This window comes from Thamnophis sirtalis, unplaced genomic scaffold (assembly GCF_051295495.1).
Source record: "Thamnophis sirtalis isolate CommonGarterSnake01/CBP01778 unplaced genomic scaffold, rThaSir2_p1.2 scaffold_2, whole genome shotgun sequence".
Taxonomy (NCBI): Eukaryota; Metazoa; Chordata; class Lepidosauria; order Squamata; family Natricidae; genus Thamnophis; species Thamnophis sirtalis.
Genome location: NW_028261382.1, coordinates 176,130,259 through 176,149,169, shown reverse-complemented (window position 1 = coordinate 176,149,169; position 18,911 = coordinate 176,130,259). Strand labels below are relative to the sequence as shown.

The 18,911-nt window shown below is 42.6% G+C and overlaps 1 protein-coding gene across 1 annotated transcript in view; it reads left to right on the top strand.

The window, feature by feature from the left end:
• PHLPP1 (PH domain and leucine rich repeat protein phosphatase 1) overlaps positions 1-18,911 on the top strand; it is a 151,191-nt gene that overhangs the window by 93,789 nt on the left and 38,491 nt on the right. Inside the window, exons 4-6 of the mRNA XM_087707566.1 lie at positions 5,929-6,095; positions 15,103-15,249; positions 16,271-16,501. Of these exons, the coding sequence (XP_087563692.1) occupies positions 5,929-6,095; positions 15,103-15,249; positions 16,271-16,501 (545 nt within the window). The remainder of the gene's footprint in view (positions 1-5,928; positions 6,096-15,102; positions 15,250-16,270; positions 16,502-18,911) is intronic.

Genomic DNA, 18,911 nt, shown 5'->3' with positions numbered 1-18,911 from the left:
CAGTGTGGCTTTGTTTGTTTTACGGAACGGAATAACTGGGAATTTTTTAATCTTTTGAGGATGGACACTGATGGATGGAATGGCGATTCCTTTTCATTCTCCTAGGACATACTCACCTGGTTAGGGTTAATCGCATAACTGAACATTCAACTTATTCAAAATAGGATTTTGAAGAGTACTTGTACTTGTACTTGTACTTGACGCCTCTTCACCCATCGTGGGTATAGGCGACTTCCATGGAAATTTGATGCCACTGTTTTTGGTCCTGGGCTAGGGTTGTCAGGTGGTGAAAAAAACAATTGTGTATAATGTACAGGTAGTCCTCGACTTACAACAGTTCACATAGTGACTGTTCAAAGTTACAGCAGCACTGGAAAAAGTGACTTACGGCAATTTTTTCACATGGACACCTGTTGTGACTCAGCAGCAGTCTTCTGTGAGTCTTTTCGGAATGCAAGATTAACGATGCAGCTGGGGCTCGTTAGTGGGGTTTTGGAGATAAAAGGACGGATGCTGCCACACCCTAGTTGCAGGAGTCAACGTTCCTTCATGCGTTCCTTGGTTCGTACAACATTGCTTGATACACTTGGATAAGTGCTTTGGTGTTTCCTGTAACCCTGATTCAAGGCTACACTTGGAGAAGTGTATTGCTTGTAAGAGTTGTTTTGTTTTTCATTCCGTTATCTGGTCAGAGACTGTATTTATGTTATTTTTGGGCTCGAAGCCAGTCTGAGCCAAGAACTGATAAAGAAAGTTCCTTTAAGAGCCAAGGTGGCGCAGTGGTTAAATGCAGCACTGCAGGCTACTGCTAGATCAGCAGGTCAGCGGTTCAAATCTCACCGGCTCAGGGTTGACTCAGCCTTCCATCCTTCCGAGGTGGGTAAAATGAGGACCCAGATTGTTGGGGGCAATATGCTGACTCTCTGTAAAACCGCTTAGAGAGGCCTGAAAGGCCTATGAAGCGGTATATAAGTCTACTGCTATTGCTATATTGCTAAGTTTGTCTGCTTGCTGTTTGTTAACAAGCCGTGAAGGGGGGACAGAACAGACACCCTTTGTAGCAGCTTAACGATCATGTGATCAAAACTCAGATGCTTGGCAATTGGTTCATACTTATGACTGTTTCTGTGCCCCAAGGCCACGTCACCCCCCTTTTGCAGTCTTCTGACCTTTAAAGTCAACGAGGAAGCCAGATTCACTTAACAACCGTGTTACTAACTTATGAATTGCAGTGATTCACTTAACAAGCGGGGCAAAAAAGGTTGTAAAATGGGGCAAAATTCACTTAACAACATAAATGTTGGGCTCACTTGTGGTTGTAAGTCGAGGACTACCTGTATACTGTATATGCAATCCTCCATCGGACTTATATATCTGTCCAAGGTTTCTGGATTCATCAGCTTTAGTGAGAAAACAATTCCCTCCAATGTTGTGAATTTCCATTCTTTTGTCAGCCAATCCAGGTAGTCCTCGACTTGTGACCACAATTGAGCCAAACATTTCTGCTGCTAAGTGACACATTTGTTAAATGGGTTTTGCCCCGTTGTACCACCTTCCTTGCCAGAGCTGTGAATCATTGCCGTTGTTAAGTTTATAACACGGTTGTTAAGGGAACGTGACTTCCCCATTGATATCAGAATGTCGCAAAAGGGGAATCATATAACCCCAAGACATTGCAACCGTCATAAATATGAGTCAGTTGCCAAGGGTCTGAATTTTTGATCACATGGCGCTATGGGGATGCTGCGATGGTCATAAGTGTGAAAAATGGCCATAAGTCACTGTTTCGGTGCCACTGTAACTTTGAACAGCCAGGAAGTAAACTTTTGTAAATCGAGGACTTACCTGTAATGCAGGTGTGGTTTGTACAAAACTGGCAGGTGTAAGATTGAGCCTTCAAGTACTTCCCTTTTATAGTAAGGCAGAAGTGACCTTTAGCGACTCTAGAACTGTTAGTACTGATCACTAAGCAAAATGTAGCTGTAAGTTGGAAGTTTATCAGCAGAATAAAAATATTTCAAATATTTGGGTGTTACCTTCCAGTCATCTTTGTCCGAGAAGAAACAGATGAAAGGTGCTTCTGTTTGGACCCATAAAACTTCCAATTTTATGATTCATCAGCAGTGGCAACAGTAATGTCGCCCTGGTGTCCCTAAATGTATTTAAAGTCAAGGATAACCAGCCTGCAGTTTCAAGATTTACAGCTCTATTATAAAGTTCTGAGAAGCTTCACAGTAACAAACCAAGTTCATTAGAGCTTCCTTTAGGTTCTGCAACGTGTCATCAAATCCGTCTAGACTTCAAATCGTGGCTGCAGCCCGTCAAACCTCCCTTAACATTTTCTCACTTTAAAAGTCTTGTTAAAACCGTGGCACGACAAAACCGCACTCGACTAAACCACGCCCGATTAAACTGCGTCGCTGACATCCTCAACAGGGCGACAACAGCGAGCGCGGAGAAAGAAGGGCGCTTTAAATAGCGCTTTGAAAGCAAACCGATTCAACTTAAGGTAAGGGTTAGCTTTAGGGTTAGCTTTAGGGTTAGGTTAAGGGTTAGGGTTAGGTTTAGGGTTAGGTTAAGGGTTAGGTTTAGGGTTAGGTTTAGGGTCAGGTTTAGGATTAGGTTTAGGGGGGTTAGGTTTAGGGGTTAATTTTAGGTTTAGCGTTTACAGCGTGCTTCTGTCTCCGCGCTGTTGTCGCGCTGTTGATGACATCAGCTACGCGGTTTCGTTGAGCGCGGTTTAGTCGAACGCGGTTTGTGGTGGAACCGTTAAAACTGACCCTTAATGGAGCACTTTTTGGCATCCTTAATTCCCTGGAAGGTAAGAATGCTTACAGATCTTGCCAGTGATAGATAACGGTTTTGTCCTCGCATGCTGGAAGCGTGGCCACACCCATAATGCAATGCATGTGTGACCGCCCCCCCCCCGTGGACCATGCTGCCTTGCCCATGCACACACTCCCTCCATGCTTCCCTGCCCCTCCCGCACATGTGCACCCTCCCCCCATGGCCCGTTTTGGGCCTTAGCAGGCCTCCCTGAAGCCTCCTGGGACCAAAAATAGCAATAGCAGTTAGCAATAGCAGTTAGACTTATATACCGCTTCATAGGGCTTTCAGCCCTCTCTAAGCGGTTTACAGAGTCAGCATATCGCCCCCACAATCCGGGTCCTCATTTCACCCACCTCGGAAGGATGGAAGGCTGAGTCAACCTTGAGCCGGTGAGATTAGAACCGCCGAACTGCAGATAGCAGTCAGCTGAAGTGGCCTGCAGTACTGCACCCCTAACCACTGCGCCACCTCGGCTCTATTGCTGAATGAGTGTTGCTAAGTAAGGACAACCTGTATTTCCATTAGGTTTTTAGCGGGGGCCTTGTGACGTAGCTTTGATTTACTAATCTATCTCTATCACTCGGGTCAATGCTAGGATTCAGCTTTTAAAACTGCCTTCTTTAAACAAATGTTGCACCGAAGTTATATTTTTTTCAGTTTAGTAACATTAATTACAGTGCATTGATTATGGCTATTAATTATTTAGTAGTCGTGGCAATACTAATAAAATTTGAGCCAGAAAATGCATTGTACTGTACAGAACCTGTGCAGTAAGCAACAAACGAAGCTAAACTCACCCAGAGTTAAGTCCAATTCAAAAGGCGTTGTGAATCACCACATCGTGTCCTGAGGTTAGAAATTCCTTCTTAATTTTATGTTATTAAAAGATCATTCTTAGATTGTTGCCAAAGGCATATGATCCTTGATTGTTGCCTTTGGAGAAAAAGAAAAAAAAGACTGCAGCCTGATGTTTATGTCTAATATAAACTACATTATCAAGTTCAAGAAAGCTTTTATTTAATTTTAAGCATATTTAATTTAATTTATTAGATTTATAGGCCGCCCCCCCAATCCCGAAGGACTCCTATTTCTCTTACATGTTCTCACATACAGACATGTACATATAGGCCATTGTTTGACAGAATGATAAAAACTGAGAGTGAAGGATAATTTAAATTTTAAAAAACCCAATGCAATCATAACATTTGGCTAATTAATGTTAGATAGTCCGTGAACTTATAAAGCCCCATTCATTTGTTTTAGATACCCAAGAGACCTCAAGTTATGTAAGTTATCCTCACACTCACCCCGCCATTTTCAAATGCAGCTGAAAAATTTATTTACCCTAAGGGGGGATGGATGGATGGATGGATGGATGGATGGATGGATGGATGGATGGATGGGCGGACAGACGACAGACAAAAAATTCTCCATGCCACACTGGGTTTACCTTTCTAGTTTTTTCCTCTTTTCCTCCTAGTGTGAACACAACTTAGTGAACATTATCATGCTCCAGCTAAAACCTACTTGCCGTTGATTAATTATATGCCCACTAAATCATTTTCAACTCCTAGCAACCATTTTTAGCAGTTTTGAGCATTTACAAAATTCCCCCCCAGCCATTTGGATAGCTTTCAATGATTATTGTGTGTCCTCTGTAATAAATTATGTATATTCAGCTTTTAGTTAAGTGATAGAGGATTGAACCAAGTAACAAAGTTGGAGACCATAATAAATCAGATTAATTATGTTCCCTTGGTGCCCCCATGAAAGCGTCTGTTACACTTATTAGTGGTATTTGCTGTGGAGAAACATCCAGTCCCCGGGCAATGATGCTGAATCTTCTCTCTCTATTTTAGTTTACCTTTTATTAGCCTCTCATTAACTGAGTTGGAAATAAACTAATGAAACTCCTAGTATGATAGTTAATCATCTTCTCCATGTTTTAATGTATTTCATGTGTTTCGGGAAATCATACCTAAGCTCTCTTTCGTAGGATTAATTTCTTTTACTCTTTCACTGCTGTCAAACCCTCTTTGTCTTTGGAGTTACTTTGGATAGCAAGATGGGCAGCATATAAATTTATTTATTTATTTATTTATTTATTAGACTTATATACCGCTTCATAGGGCTTTCGGCCCTCTCTAAGCGGTTTACAGAGTCAGCATATCACCCCCAACAACAATCTGGGTCCTCATTTCACCCACCTCGGAAGGATGGAAGGCTGAGTCGACCTTGAGCCGGTGAGATTAGAACCGCTGAACTGCAGATCACAGTCAGCTAAAGTGGCCTGCAGTACTGCACCCTAACCACTGCGCCACCTCGGCTCTTAACAACAACAACAACAACAACTTGGAACAGCTTATATCCCCCAACGTTACCTTAACAGTTCCTAGGTCCTTGGTTAGGACTCGAGCTGTTGAGCTACCAACCAGCCCCAAAGGCTGTGAATCTCACCAAAGATTATCATCATCATCATCATCATCATCATCATCATCATCATCATCATTATCATCATCATCTCAATCAGTCAATCAATGAAATCAAATCTTCCCCCATCCCTTTAGATTTTATTAGTAGTTAGAACTTAGAGAAATAGTACAGGTACCGTGTTTTCCCGAAAATAAGTGGGTCTTATTTTCTTTTGACGTTTGAAATAAGCGCTAGGCCTTATTTTCGGGGAGGTCTTTTTTGAGGTACAGGAGGCGGTGAGCGTGGTCACCTCATGGCTGCTGTTGTGTTGCAATATTTTTGAGGAGGGCTTATTTTAGCGCATACGATCAAAAGCCTGATTGGGTTTACTATCCAAAGAGGTCTTATTTTCAGGGGAACAGTTCCCAACTTAAAACCATGTATATAGTGACCATTTGAAGTTACAACGCACTGAAAAAAAGTGATTTACAATCGTTTTCACACTTAGGTTGCAGCATCCCCACTATGATCATGCAATCAAAATCCAGATGCTTGGCAACTGGCGTGTATTATGACGGTTGCAATACTCTGGGGTCATGTGATCATAGCTGAACTAATTTGATAAGCAGCAAAGTATCCTTAACTTTAGCCAATAAGCACTTTTAATTTTTTGGGTTTGTTTTTTAGATTGCTTCCCAGCGAATAAGCTCCGTGGATCTCTCATGTTGCAGCCTGGAGGATATACCTGCCAATCTTTTCTACAGCCAGGACCTCACTCATCTCAATCTGAAGCAAAATTTCCTAAGGCTGAACCCTAGCTCATCAATGGCCAGAGGACTCGACGACTTACAAAGGTAAAACAGCTTTTTAATCTATTTCGTTTTCCCTTTTTTTTGGGGGGGGGGGATGCAGTTGCTTTAAACTCTCTTAAACCAAGTCTCTCGTACTTGAGAGACCGCCTGCTGCCAATTGTCTCCCATAGACCCGTTAGATCGCACAGGGTCGGCCTCCTCCGGGTTCCGTCCACCAGCCAATGCCACCTGGCTATTACCCGGGGGAGGGCCTTCTCTGTGGCAGCTCCGGCCCTTTGGAACGAACTCCCCGCGGAGATTCGGACCCTCACCTCTCTCCAGGCCTTCCGGAAAGCCGTCAAAACCTGGCTGTGCCAGCAGGCCTGGGGTTGATGAGTTCCCCTCCCCTCTCGACTTGTATGGCTGTGTGACTCTTGTGTATTTTAATTACGTGTATTGTGTTTGTGTCCCCTTTCTCCCTTTGGAGTTGTTCGCCGCCCTGAGTCCCTCCCGGAGAAGGGCGGCATACAAATAAACTAAATCTTAAATCTTAAAAGTTTCTAGCTGTATTAAGTCCTTGTGTCTCACCTGAACCTCAAGCGTGTGTGTGCCCAGAGTGATTTTCAAGAGCCCAATCCATTTTCTATAACTGGATGGTTCCATGGGAACTGACTGTTGCAACGATATTTTATTGTGTGGGTGAATTTGTGGGAAGGTCACATTGTTAAAAATGGGTAGAGGAGGCTAAAGAGAATAAACCACAATGATCCATTGACCATGTTAAACCGAATTATACTTGCAAAACCAAATGGCAAATGCCCCCCAGATTTTGCCACTCTGCTTTGTCTGCTCATTTCTATGGTATTGATTACTTGCAAAAGATTAGAGAATCGACTCTTTTTCCATTTGAAATATTTAAGAGCCGAGGTGGTGCAGTGGTTAGGGTGCAGTACTGCAGGCTACTTCAGCTGACTGTTATCTGCAGTTCGGCGGTTCTAATCTCACCGGCTCAGGGTTGACTCAGCCTTCCATCCTTCCGAGGTGGGTGAAATGAGGACCCAGACTGTGGGGGCAACTTGCTGACTCTGTAAACCGCTTAGAGAGGGCTGAAAGCCCTATGAAGCGGTATATAAGTCTAACTGCTATTGCTATTGCTAAATATTGGGCAGTGTTTCTCAACCTTGGCCACTTGAAGATTTCTGGACTTCAACTCCCAGAATTCTCGAATGCTGGCTGGGGAATTCTGGGAGTTGAAGTCCAGACATCTTCAAGTGGCCAAGGTTTGAGAAACACTGTGTTAGGGTCTCTGTTAAAGACTTTCAGCTATTCAAATTGTTGCTTGCAAAGCTGAATGCTAGTTGGGATCTTGGTTAAAGTAGTCTACTTCTACTTTACTCTACTTTCTACTCTACTTTCTACTTTCTCTACTTCACCCAGTCTGTAGTGCCTTTTCCTTCTTCACTGTATCCCAATAGCTGCCTCTAAAACTATTTGCATTATTTTTTTGTGATGTAATTTGAAAAGCGTTTACTATCAAAGAGAACGTTGGTTGGATTTAATTATCTTTCTGTTCACTTCAAGTGGATTTGCCAGGAAAAGGACACTTCAGACTAGAAGGGAGGATTAAGTCTTCTTCCTGTCCCAGGAAGGGGGGGGAAAAAACACTTCCTTTTAGTCCCATGTACTGATTTTGGTTGACCGCACTTCAACTTTGTTACTGAATAATTCATTATAGCCACAGGACACTCTAGTGGCAAAAACACACATAAAATGTGGGAATAAGATATAATAGTTAACAAACATAGTAAAGCAGTTAGGGGTTTGTGCCTTGTCATTTAAATTGTCTCTTGTTTCCAACTTGAGCAGGGTGAGATAGTTGCAATCAGGTTTCAGCGACCAGGATCGTTCTTTATAACTACGACAGCTACCATTCTTAGTTGGACGCAACAGGAAAAGGAATAAGTTAAGGACCCTTTGAAGTTATGGCAGACTCAAGAAAAGTTACCACCTGTTCTCAGAATTATGACTGACACATCACCTGTGCGGTCACTTGATTGCATTTGGACCTACCAACAAGCTAAGATTTAGCAATAGCAACAGCAGTTAGACTTATATACCGCTTCATAGGGCTTTCAGCCTTCTCTAAGCGGTTTACAGAGTCAGCATATCGCCCCCACAGTCTGGGTCCTCATTTCACCCACCTCGGAAGGATGGAAGGCTGAGTCAACCTTGAGCCGGTGAGATTAGAACCGCCGAACTGCAGATAACAGTCAGCTGAAGTGGCCTGCAGTACTGCACCCTAACCACTGCGCCACCTCGGCTCTCGCTTTCTTCCCAATCAGCTGGGGGGCAGATAGAGAATAGATGCGGGCGGGGCCAGTCAGAAGTGGTATTTACCGGTTCTCTGAACTACTCCTCTGTAGAGAAGAATGAAAGCAAGTGTAAATCATGTGCTTCTTTACTAAGGGAACACATTAGTAAAATTCTGTGAAAAGTCATAAAATTTTGCACTGTTGCCTTTTATTTTTGGTGGCTGTGATACATACATAATCACAAATGTGCCAAATTATCTTCGTGTACCTTGTTTTAATTTTTATGTTGATATTTGGCCCGTGATACTACAGCAAGCAAATATAAATAAACACTCCAATATTACTATAAAGGCTTGCTTGGAAAACCTTTTATCCCAGCCCGTAGTTTATTAATAACGTCATCCTGCACAGGACAGCTGTATCCTGGACTAGATGCACGATAAAGAATCCTCGCCATCAAAGACTTTAAATGGAATATATAATTCTGTATAAGATCCTTTTTGTTGTTGTTCCTATTTGGAACGTGACCCGTCAAAACCGCGGTCCACAAAAACGCGATCGACGAAAGCGCGCATTTGACGTCATCACAGCGCGACGAAAAAAATTAAAAATTGAAATAAAAATAAAATTAAAGCAAGCCGATTCACATAAAGGTAAGGGTTAGGGTTAGGTTTAGGTTTAGAGCGTTAGGGTTACGTTTAGCGTTATGTTAAAGGTTAGTGTTAGGTTTAGCGTTAGGTTAAGGGTTAGGTTTAGGGTTAGATTTAGGCTTAGGGTAAGGGTTAGGTTTAGGGTTAGGTTTGGGGGGGTTAGGGTAAGGTTTTCGCTTTATTTTTACATTTTTCGATCACAGCGCGATGTTTTTGTTGCGCTGTGATGACGTCAAATGCGCGCTTTCGTCGACCGAATTTGTCGTCCGCGGTTTTGTGGTGGAACCATTTGGAAGGGGTGATCAATTCGATCTCACCGGCCTTACTGCATTGCCCATTTTCTATTTTTTTAAATGTATTTGTTGTAAGCCGCCAGGAGTCCTTCAGGATTGGGCGGCCTATAAATTCATTAGATCTAATCTAATCTAATTTTGTGGTGGCTTAATAGCTCTTCTTTCAGCCAATTGTGCCAGCAGGTCAGCTGAAGAGAATAACATCCTTTCTGTTAACTTCTTCTACAGAATCTCCAGAGGGGTTTCTAAGATCTGCTCAATGGCTATTGCTGTAAAAGGTGCTTAACTCTGGCATTGTTAACATAAACAACTGTCTGAATGTGGAATAGTTTGTTTAGCCTATTATATAGGATAATTATTATTTGGTTGTTCCTCCTGTCTTTTCTTTTCTTTTCTCCAAGCGTACTATATTTTGGGCAATTGGTCTCTAAATAAAACAATTCAATTAGCTTCCTAAATAGCTTATTTTCCAAGAAGGACATAGCTGTGTAGTTGGCTCTTGATTTACTTTTCAGTGATCAGCCACAAACCCTGTTACGCCACCATCACGTTTTCAATCTCTCTGCAAATTACAAACAGTTTTCAGACACGCCTGTCCTGATTTCCTGTGCCACACATCAGCCAGTACTTCGTTCAGGTTTGGTTGAGTCTGTGGGTGCCTCTTCTCCTTCTGTCGGATATTGAGATTAAGGCTGCTACCAACTTGGGTGTAGTAATCATTTCAAATATATTTTGGTGGAAGGTAGCATTTTGTCTCCTAGAATGATTGACGGCCTAGAGCAGTGGTTAGGGTGCAGTACTGCAGGCCACTTCAGCTGACTGTTATCTGCAGTTTGGCGGTTCTAATCTCACCGGCTCAAGGTTGACTCAGCCTTCCATCCTTCCGAGGTGGGTGAAATGAGGACCCAGACTGTGGGGGCGATATGCTGACTCTGTAAACCAGCCAGCGAATGGGGAATTCTGGGAGTTGAAGTCCGGACGTCTTCAAGTTGCCAAGGTTGAGAAACACTGTGCTAAATGAGTAGCTGTTTTCCCTGCTGGTCTACAGGATTTCAATCTTGTGATGGAGTGTGCATCAACAGTGAGGTCAACAGCCCCAGGCCTGCCAGAACAGCCAAGTTTTTACAGCTTTTCTGAAGACCATGAGAGTGGGTATGGTCTGGATCTCCGGGGGTAGCTGGTTCCAGAGAGTCGGAGCAGCCACCGAGAAGGCTCTCCTCCGGGGGCCCGCCAGCCGACACTGTCTGGCTGACGGCATCTGAAGGAGGCCCACCCTGTGAGATCTTACTGGCCACTGGAGGTATGTGGCAGCAGGCGGTCTCGAAGGTACTCTGGCCCTAAGCCACGTAGGGCTTTAAAGGTGATAACCAACACCTTGAATTGAGTCTGGAGACCAATCGGTAGCCAGTGCAGCTCATGGAGGACAGGTGCAACGTGGGTGTACCTCGGCGCACCCAATATCGCTCGCGCGGACGCATTCTGAACTAACTGGAGTCTCCGAACGCTTTTCAAGGGTAGCCCCATGTAGAGCGCGTTGCAATAATCCAGCCTCGAGGTGACGAGGGCGTGAGTGACCGTTTGAATTGCTACAACACAGTAGAAAGGTGTGTGCTGTCAAAGAGGTAGGGAGCTTTTGTACTGTGTGCGCATAAAAGGACGACTTATTCTTATCCGTTTAGGAAACACACTAGTGCATAATAAAGGAGAGCGCGGCGGATTGGCGTTCAAGCAACTTGCCTGGATAGAGCCTCAAATCGTTGTTCTGTAAACGTCCCGCTTTTTAGAGGTTGCGTATGTCTGGTCGAGGGAATCTGAATAATAAAATAATCCTTGTTGTGCTGTTTTCATTTCACTTACATAAATACAAGGCCTCCTGTATCCAACCACTCTCCTTTCTTATTGTAAGGCTGTTCTTGCCATGAGCACAAAGGCTCCGTTGTCTAGAGGGAAAACACTTGCACTTTGGATGGACTCCTGCTTTCATCTCTCCTCTGCGGTGATTTGTCTGCTTCAAAAAGAAAGCAATTAGGCTTTTGTTGTCACGGTATATTATATTCCTTGAGCTTTATCTTTTAGTAACCCTAAACCCGCTGCGATAAGGGAAATAGCATGTTGAAGGGAAACATTGCAATCAACTCTGTCCTGAGGGGGTTTAAACTGCCTTGCTTGAAATTTCAGCGTAAAAGAGTGTGCAGACACACACAAAGATGCACCTACAAAACACTTGGGGCAAATACTTCTACTTTATAAGGATCTTGTTTTTATATATTTATTTTATCAATTTCATATATACATTCACAATTATATGATCTCATAACTGTTATTAATAATATGTATTTATAACAATTTTTCCCTACAGTTGACAATATACTTGAAGATTGCTATTTTATCATCCCATAGATCCATCTTATCTTACAACGGTCCTACTTCTTCTTCCCTCCCTCCCTCTTTCCTTCCCTCGTTTCTTCTCTCCTACTCTCCTTCCTTCCCTCCTTCCTTCCCCTTCCCTCCTTCTCTCCTTCCCTCCTTCCCTCCTTCCCTCCTTCCTTCCCTCCTTCCTTCCCTCCTTTCTTCTCTCCTTCTCTCCTTCCTTTTCCCCTTCCTTTCCTCCTTCCTTCCCCCCTTCCTTCTCTCCTACATTCCCTCCTTCCTTCCTTCCTTCCCTCCTTTCTTCTCTCCTTTTCTCCTTCCTTTCCCCCTTCCTTTCCTCCTTCCTTCCCCCCTTCCTTCTCTCCTACATTCCCTCCTTCCTTTCCTCCTTTCTTCTCTCCTTCTCTCCTTCCTTCCCTCCTTCCTTCCCTCCTTCCCTCCTTGCTTCCCTCCTTCCCTCCCTCCTTCCTATCCCCCTTTCTTCTCTTTCTTCTCTCCTTCCTTCCTTCCTCCTCTCCTTTCCACTTTATACGGATCTTAATCTGCGTGGGATGGACTGAATATTTTGGTCAAATTATTGGATATCACCGTTGCCTTTAATCCATTGATAGGAACATAGCGAAGGCCTTATGGTCCAAAATTTTCTTCTCCCACGTTGGCTAACTAGATTTAAAGGGGAAGCTTGTAAGCATGGTGCCACTTTTATTCCCAGTAAATATTATACATTAAAGATTCTAATAAGGGGTTTCCTGGTGACCCCCTTTTTCCTTTTTGGCAATCCGTTTTTATTGCTATTAGCCATTGGATTTTATTATTGCGTACTAAGAATATTTCAGAACTGAACTCATAAAAAGTGTTAACCTTTGTCTATCCCAGATCTTCTGCGTCTCAATGTCATTGGATGACCTTTAAGTTCTGTATTACGTGAGGGGTGGAAAACAAATCTCGATGTTTACCTTTTCAACATCCTAGTCCCTATTTTGATGACACCGGTCACTGTTTTCAGTCAATTCAGTAAACCTCACATCTTTCGCTAGGTGCAGGATTATCTTTAATTGCTTCTTCCCTGACTGTTTTCATGACAGCTGCTTGAGAAGAGTCTTTTAAGATGTCAAAAAACACCACATATTACTCGTGACTCAAATATCTCTTTACCAATGTACTGCAGTCTTCCCCAATCGAGTATCATGTTGTAACAAGATATATTGCCCAAAATGGTTGGGAATTCTAGTATTTCTAGTCCCAACAAATGTGGGTGGCATTAGAATAGGATAAACCAATCTTTGTCAAGTTTATCCAGAGTATTAATGATGCTCCACTATCCACATCAATTTATCCACATCAAGAGCCGAGGTGGCGCAGTGGTTAAATGCAGCACTGCAGGCTACTGCTAGATCAGCAGTTCAGCGGTTCAAATCTCACCGGCTCAGGGTTGACTCAGCCTTCCATCCTTCTGAGGTGGGTAAAATGAGGACCCAGACTGTGGGGGGCAATATGCTGACTCTCTGTAAACCGCTTAGAGAGGGCTGAAAGCCCTATGAAGCGGTATATAAGTCTAACGGCTATTGCTATTGCTATTATCCTCCAATTTAGCAACTTCCTAAGCAACATTAGCAAGGATGTCACGCAGATTCGTGAAAGGTTCCATATTTTTAAAGGGGCCGCCATGGCTCAGTGGTTAAAGACACTGAGCTTTTCAACCAGAAAGCTGACAGCTCAAGATGGCAAATGCAGGAAGATGCTCAAGGATGTTGTAGATTTTTAGAATGCTAGATTTTTTTCCCTTCTGGATAAACATAGCATGTAGCATGAAAATACTAGCAATGTATAAGGGTAGAGAAATCTCCCTAATTCCATGGCCTCATGCAGCTCTCTACCGGCCAAAAGCAGGCCATGCAGAGGCTCCATGGGGTCCCCATGTGGCCCGTTTTTGGCCCTCCTGGCCTCCAGCAGCACTCCGCTGGCCAAAAAACTGGCCTCATGGAGGCCTCATGGTGCCTCCACATCAGTGGTGGGTTTCAAAAATTGTTCGAACCTACTCTGTGGGTGTGGCCTCCTTTGTGGGAGTGGCTTTCCACCCATGTGACCGGATGGGAGTGGCTTGCCGCCCATGTGACCGGATATGAAGATGCCGACGACACTTGTCAGAACCACCTTAAATGACCTCACACACAGCACTGGCATGCATAAGAATAGGATGTAAACTTGTTTCTTAAAAGGCATCTTTGGTTTGCGTTAAAACAACTTCAACACACGCAATGTTCTGATTGCACCACAAACGCAGTAGTCATCCTTACCTTTCACAGAGGCACTGAGTTTTATAAATATGAGCATGATAGTGTAGAATAATCATATCCAAGGACCAGTGGTGGGTTTCAAAAAAGTTTGGAACCCCTTCTGTAGGTGTGGCCTGCTTTCCGGGTCCACTGGTGGAACCTCTTCTAACCGGTTCGGTAGATTTGACGAACCGGTGCTACCGAATAGGTGCAAACTGGTAGGAACCCACCTCTGTGTTGTACCCACAGCTTGCTAGCAATGGCCTCAACAAACAAACAAACAAAAGCTGCCACACATGATTTAAATTTAAATGTTGAAACCTAAAGCGACCTGGAACAGTTACACACTTTTCTTTACCGTCACATCCTCAGTACATTAACAGATACATTTCAAAGTCAGGGAAAGATGTTTCACGATAAATTGACTTTCCGCTGCATCTGAGCTAAGTGGCCAATCCAGCATTTCCGTTGCTTGTCTCAGTTAATGGGCAGCGCGTAGAGTTATCTGAAGAAGAAAGAGGCAGCCAGAGATGGGGAAAGCCAGCATTGCTTTGTTTATGTTGCAACTAACAACACATATATAGGGTGAAAAGTTTCACGGCCGTTTCCCCAGGTTTGGGCTGCTGCACGATGATGTTATTTTGAGTGGATGTGGGGCCATGTGGTTGAATTATGGTCAGTGGTGGGATTCAGCCTTGGGCTATAGGTTTTATTGGGATAGTTCTGGGACTTTTAGTGCACCCTTGAGTATTCTGTATTTTGATCACTGCTTTCCTTACTTGGTACAAAATTAACATCTGCACATACCTTTTTCCATTTAAGCTTACAGCTTTTGTAAGTGATGATACATCAGTAAAGAGTCAACCATGGAAATCACCCTAGCCTCTTTTGCTAGTACTGGGAGAAATAATAGTGGGCTGATTTTTTAAACTGTATTAGCAGTGGTGGGATTCAAATAATTCAACAACCGGTTCTCTGCCCTAATGGTTTCTTCCAACAACCAGTTCACTGAATTCCTCAGAAAGTGAACAACCGGTTCTCCCGAAATGGTGCGAACTGGCTGAATCCCACCACTAGTATTAAGGTATTCTAAGTTAACATGTTTCTCCTATGATGCTATTTTTATTAATCTGTAACGCCTTTTCTGGTTTTTCCCCTCTCTATTCTAGATTCACTAAACTGAGAAGCTTAAACCTTTCCAACAATCACTTAGGAGATTTCCCTTTGGCGGTGTGCAGCATTCCAACCTTAACGGAGCTCAATGTGTCCTGCAATGCACTCAGAAGTATACCAGCAGCTGTTGGAGATATGAACAAGTAGGTGTACAAGCAGTTTGTATCTCAAGTCATGGCAGCTTCCTTCAGTAGGTTGTCAAACTGTGTTTGGTTCTGAAGAAAATGATGTGGCCTGGGCCTACAGAATGGTTCGTAGGTTCCTCCCATAAAGATAACCACTCTAGAGAGAATGGGAATGTGATTGGGGGCTTAGTTGAAGATCAGGAATACCTGGAATTGATCCTATTGAATGAGGGCGATCATCTTTCCTTCCAGCTCTGCAACCCGTCCCCTCTCATAATAAGGCTGGAGTGGAGATCCTTCATCTAGACCAGGGGTGTCACACTGGTGGCCCGCAGTGAGATGCTGGCTTCCCATTGGTCTCCGGGCGCAATTCAAGGTGCTGGTTATCACCTTTAAAGCCCTACATGGCCTAGGACCCGGAAATCTGCGAGACCGTCTTCTGCCGCATACTTCCCAACGACTGATAAGATCGCACAGGAAGGGCCTTCTCCGGGTGCCGTCAACCAGACAATGTCGGCTGGCAACTACCCGGGGGAGGGCCTTCTCTGTAGCCACTCCGACTCTCTGGAAAAAACTGCCCCCAGAGATCCGGACCCTACCCACTCTCTCGGCCTTCCGAAAGGCTATTAAGACCTGGCTATTCCGGCAGGCCCCGGGCTGTTGAACTCACGATTGAGTTCCAGCCCCGATCGGACTGGATGTGCGTTGTGGTCTTTTTAATCTATGTTTTTGGGCTTTTAACTTCTATTTTTAAATGTATTGTTGTAAGCCGCCCGGAGTCCTTCGGGATTGGGCCACCTATAAATTTATTAAACATCAAACACATCAGATGCACAAGCCACGCTCACCCATATTTCGCAAAGGCAAAAAATGTCACAATACAATCACGATGTCACATGGCGCCAATTGAGTTTGACACCCGTGGTCTAGACCTTCATCTTTAGCCTGACATCTAAAAACAATCTGAATCATGACGTAATTGATTGATTAATGACCTAAGGTGATTTTTTTTGTTTTTCTTCCTCCTCCTTATCAAAAGCTTACAGACCTTCTTGTTGGATGGGAACTTCCTCCAAAGCCTTCCAGCTGAGTTGGAAAGGATGCATCAGCTTAGTTATTTAGGACTCTCTTTCAATGAATTCAGTGACATTCCTGAAGTCCTGGAGAAACTGACTGCCATGGACAAACTCTGCATGTCTGGGAATTGTATGGCGACACTACATTTGCCAATGCTAAGGAAAATGCCACACATAAAACATATAGATCTAAGGTATGTATCATCTGAGAAAAAAGATATGTATCAATGTTAAATGGCTAGCAATAGCAATAGCAGTTAGACTCATATACTGCTTCATAGGGCTTTCAGCCCTCTCTAAGCGGTTTACAGAGTCAGCATATCGCCCCCAACAACAATCCAGGTCCTCATTTCACCCACCTCGGAAGGATGGAAGGCTGAGTCAACCCTGAGCCGGTGAGATTTGAACAGCCGAACTGCAGAACTGCAGTCAGCTGAAGTAGCCTGCAGTGCTGCATTTAACCACTGCGCCACCTCGGCTCTGTTAACTATTTTAACAGATGGTGTCAAGCCAAGATGGATTTATCTTTCTTAAAAAAAAGGATATATTTTCAAGATACTAGTTGTGATTAGCATATACTTTCCAGCCAGACTATTCCTTGCATTTTTATTCATATGGTGTTTTCAGCTGATTTTTGGCACAATTCATCGCTTTATGGCAAGATTATTGCTTGCTGTTTTTAAATGGTCTGTACTTTCAATTGAGAAACGTATTAAGCAGAAATATTTACTTTTTGAATTCAGTCTCACTGACTTATTCAGTTAGATATTAATCTTTCCTTTCCTTTAATTACAGATTTGTCATGATGAATTGGTTCTGGGGGAACTCTGATTATTAGCCAAAGCTTTAGACTGCCTAACTTTTCTTCAACTTCAAAATATGTTTAGTAATTCATTCTGACCTCTTAACTAGGGACAATTATTGAAAACTTTGGAAAAGATGAGAAAAGAGAAGGCTAATGTAGCCCGTTGTTAAAATATTATTTCATATTATTGTTGAAATGTAATTATTACATAGCTCCTTATTTGTGTTTAGTGGAAATTTGTAGAGTGTCAGAAACTCAGAACTTTACAAGCTTTTCAGGACATGGATATATATGATAACAGACCAGGCAGTTCTCCCTTATCTATATTTGTCTAAGACCGGCTTCCTGTTAGATTATTCTAATTTAATTTTGAGAGTTTGCATACACGCACAGTGGCCATTTTGAACCTGAAATAATTATATACATTGGAGCGATATTAAATTTGCCCAAAATTTGTCAGTAAAATTGGACTGCATCGTTTTATTTCCCACGATTTTGGCTGAAGTGCTTCAGTTTGTTTTTCTGTTTGCAGGAATCACCTGCTTCTTAAAACACCATTAACTCCTTTTTACTAGTGGATAATTGATTTCACAAAGAAGATGTGTGTTACATTTTAGGAAAAAAAAATAGCAATTTGTTTTTATTATGATGCAATTATTTTCTTAGGTTTTTTTTTATAACTTTTCTTTTTATCCCAAAGCAGTGTTTTGATTCAGCAATTTAGCCATCCATCTCGTCTGTTTAGCCCAGAGAATTAAAATTCAGAGGACTTTCAGGTGGCCAGTTTGATGGCTTTCTGCAGATAATTTTTATTTATGTAAAAAGTCACAAGTTCTCTTTTTCTTGTTTATTTGGAGTTCATTACGAACTGGTTTTGGTGCAAAAATCTGTCCTACTCTTTTCAGCAATGAGATTTGGATCACGATATTGTCACATATACATATAGTCATGTGAAAAAGAAAGTACACACCTTTGAGTTCTGTGGTTTTACGTATCAGGATGTGGCAAAAAATCATCTGGTGTTTAACAATTCTTAAAAGTAGGTAAATACAACCTCAGATGAACAACAACCCATGACCTATTACACCATGTCATCAATTATTTTACCAAAAAAAAGCCACGCTAAGGACCAGATGATATTTACCATATGCTACTACATAAAATCACAGAACTCAAAAATGGTTTAATTTCTCTTTCACCTGACTGTATATTCACATATGCTTTGACAAGGGTAGAAAACTTTAATACTTGAAGAGCCTCACGTTATTCATTCTCTTTCCTCTCTTTGCCATTGTTTACTCCAAAGGAACCTACAATAATGTTTTAAATTCTATATATGTTGGCATTTTCTTCCTGATTCAAAAGTTTTATTTCTTTTAAAACAAACATTTTCATCATTCCTCAATCAGTAAGACATCGAAGTACAATTTTTTGTGTGTCAAAATAGTTCTAGTTTACCACCAAATTCTTGTCCAGCCTAATGTATACCCCTCCCTCCCTCCAGCCTCCCCCCCAACCCCCCTCCTCCCCAACCCCCCTCCTCCTCCCCCCCCCCCCCGACTTCCCAGAACCCGTACACGGTATGGATTTTAACAAACACAGTCTAAAATCTATTGAGAAAAAAGAAATAAAGAAATTAATGACATTCTACATTGATCTTAGCTTCTTCTTGCTGAGCTAACTTTAAACAATTTAAATCATTTCTTGGTCCCGTATTTATTTTGTATATAGTCAATCCATTTTTTCCAGTCTCGTTTATGTCTCTCATTTGAGTGTTGGCATTTTCTGATGAAATTCCT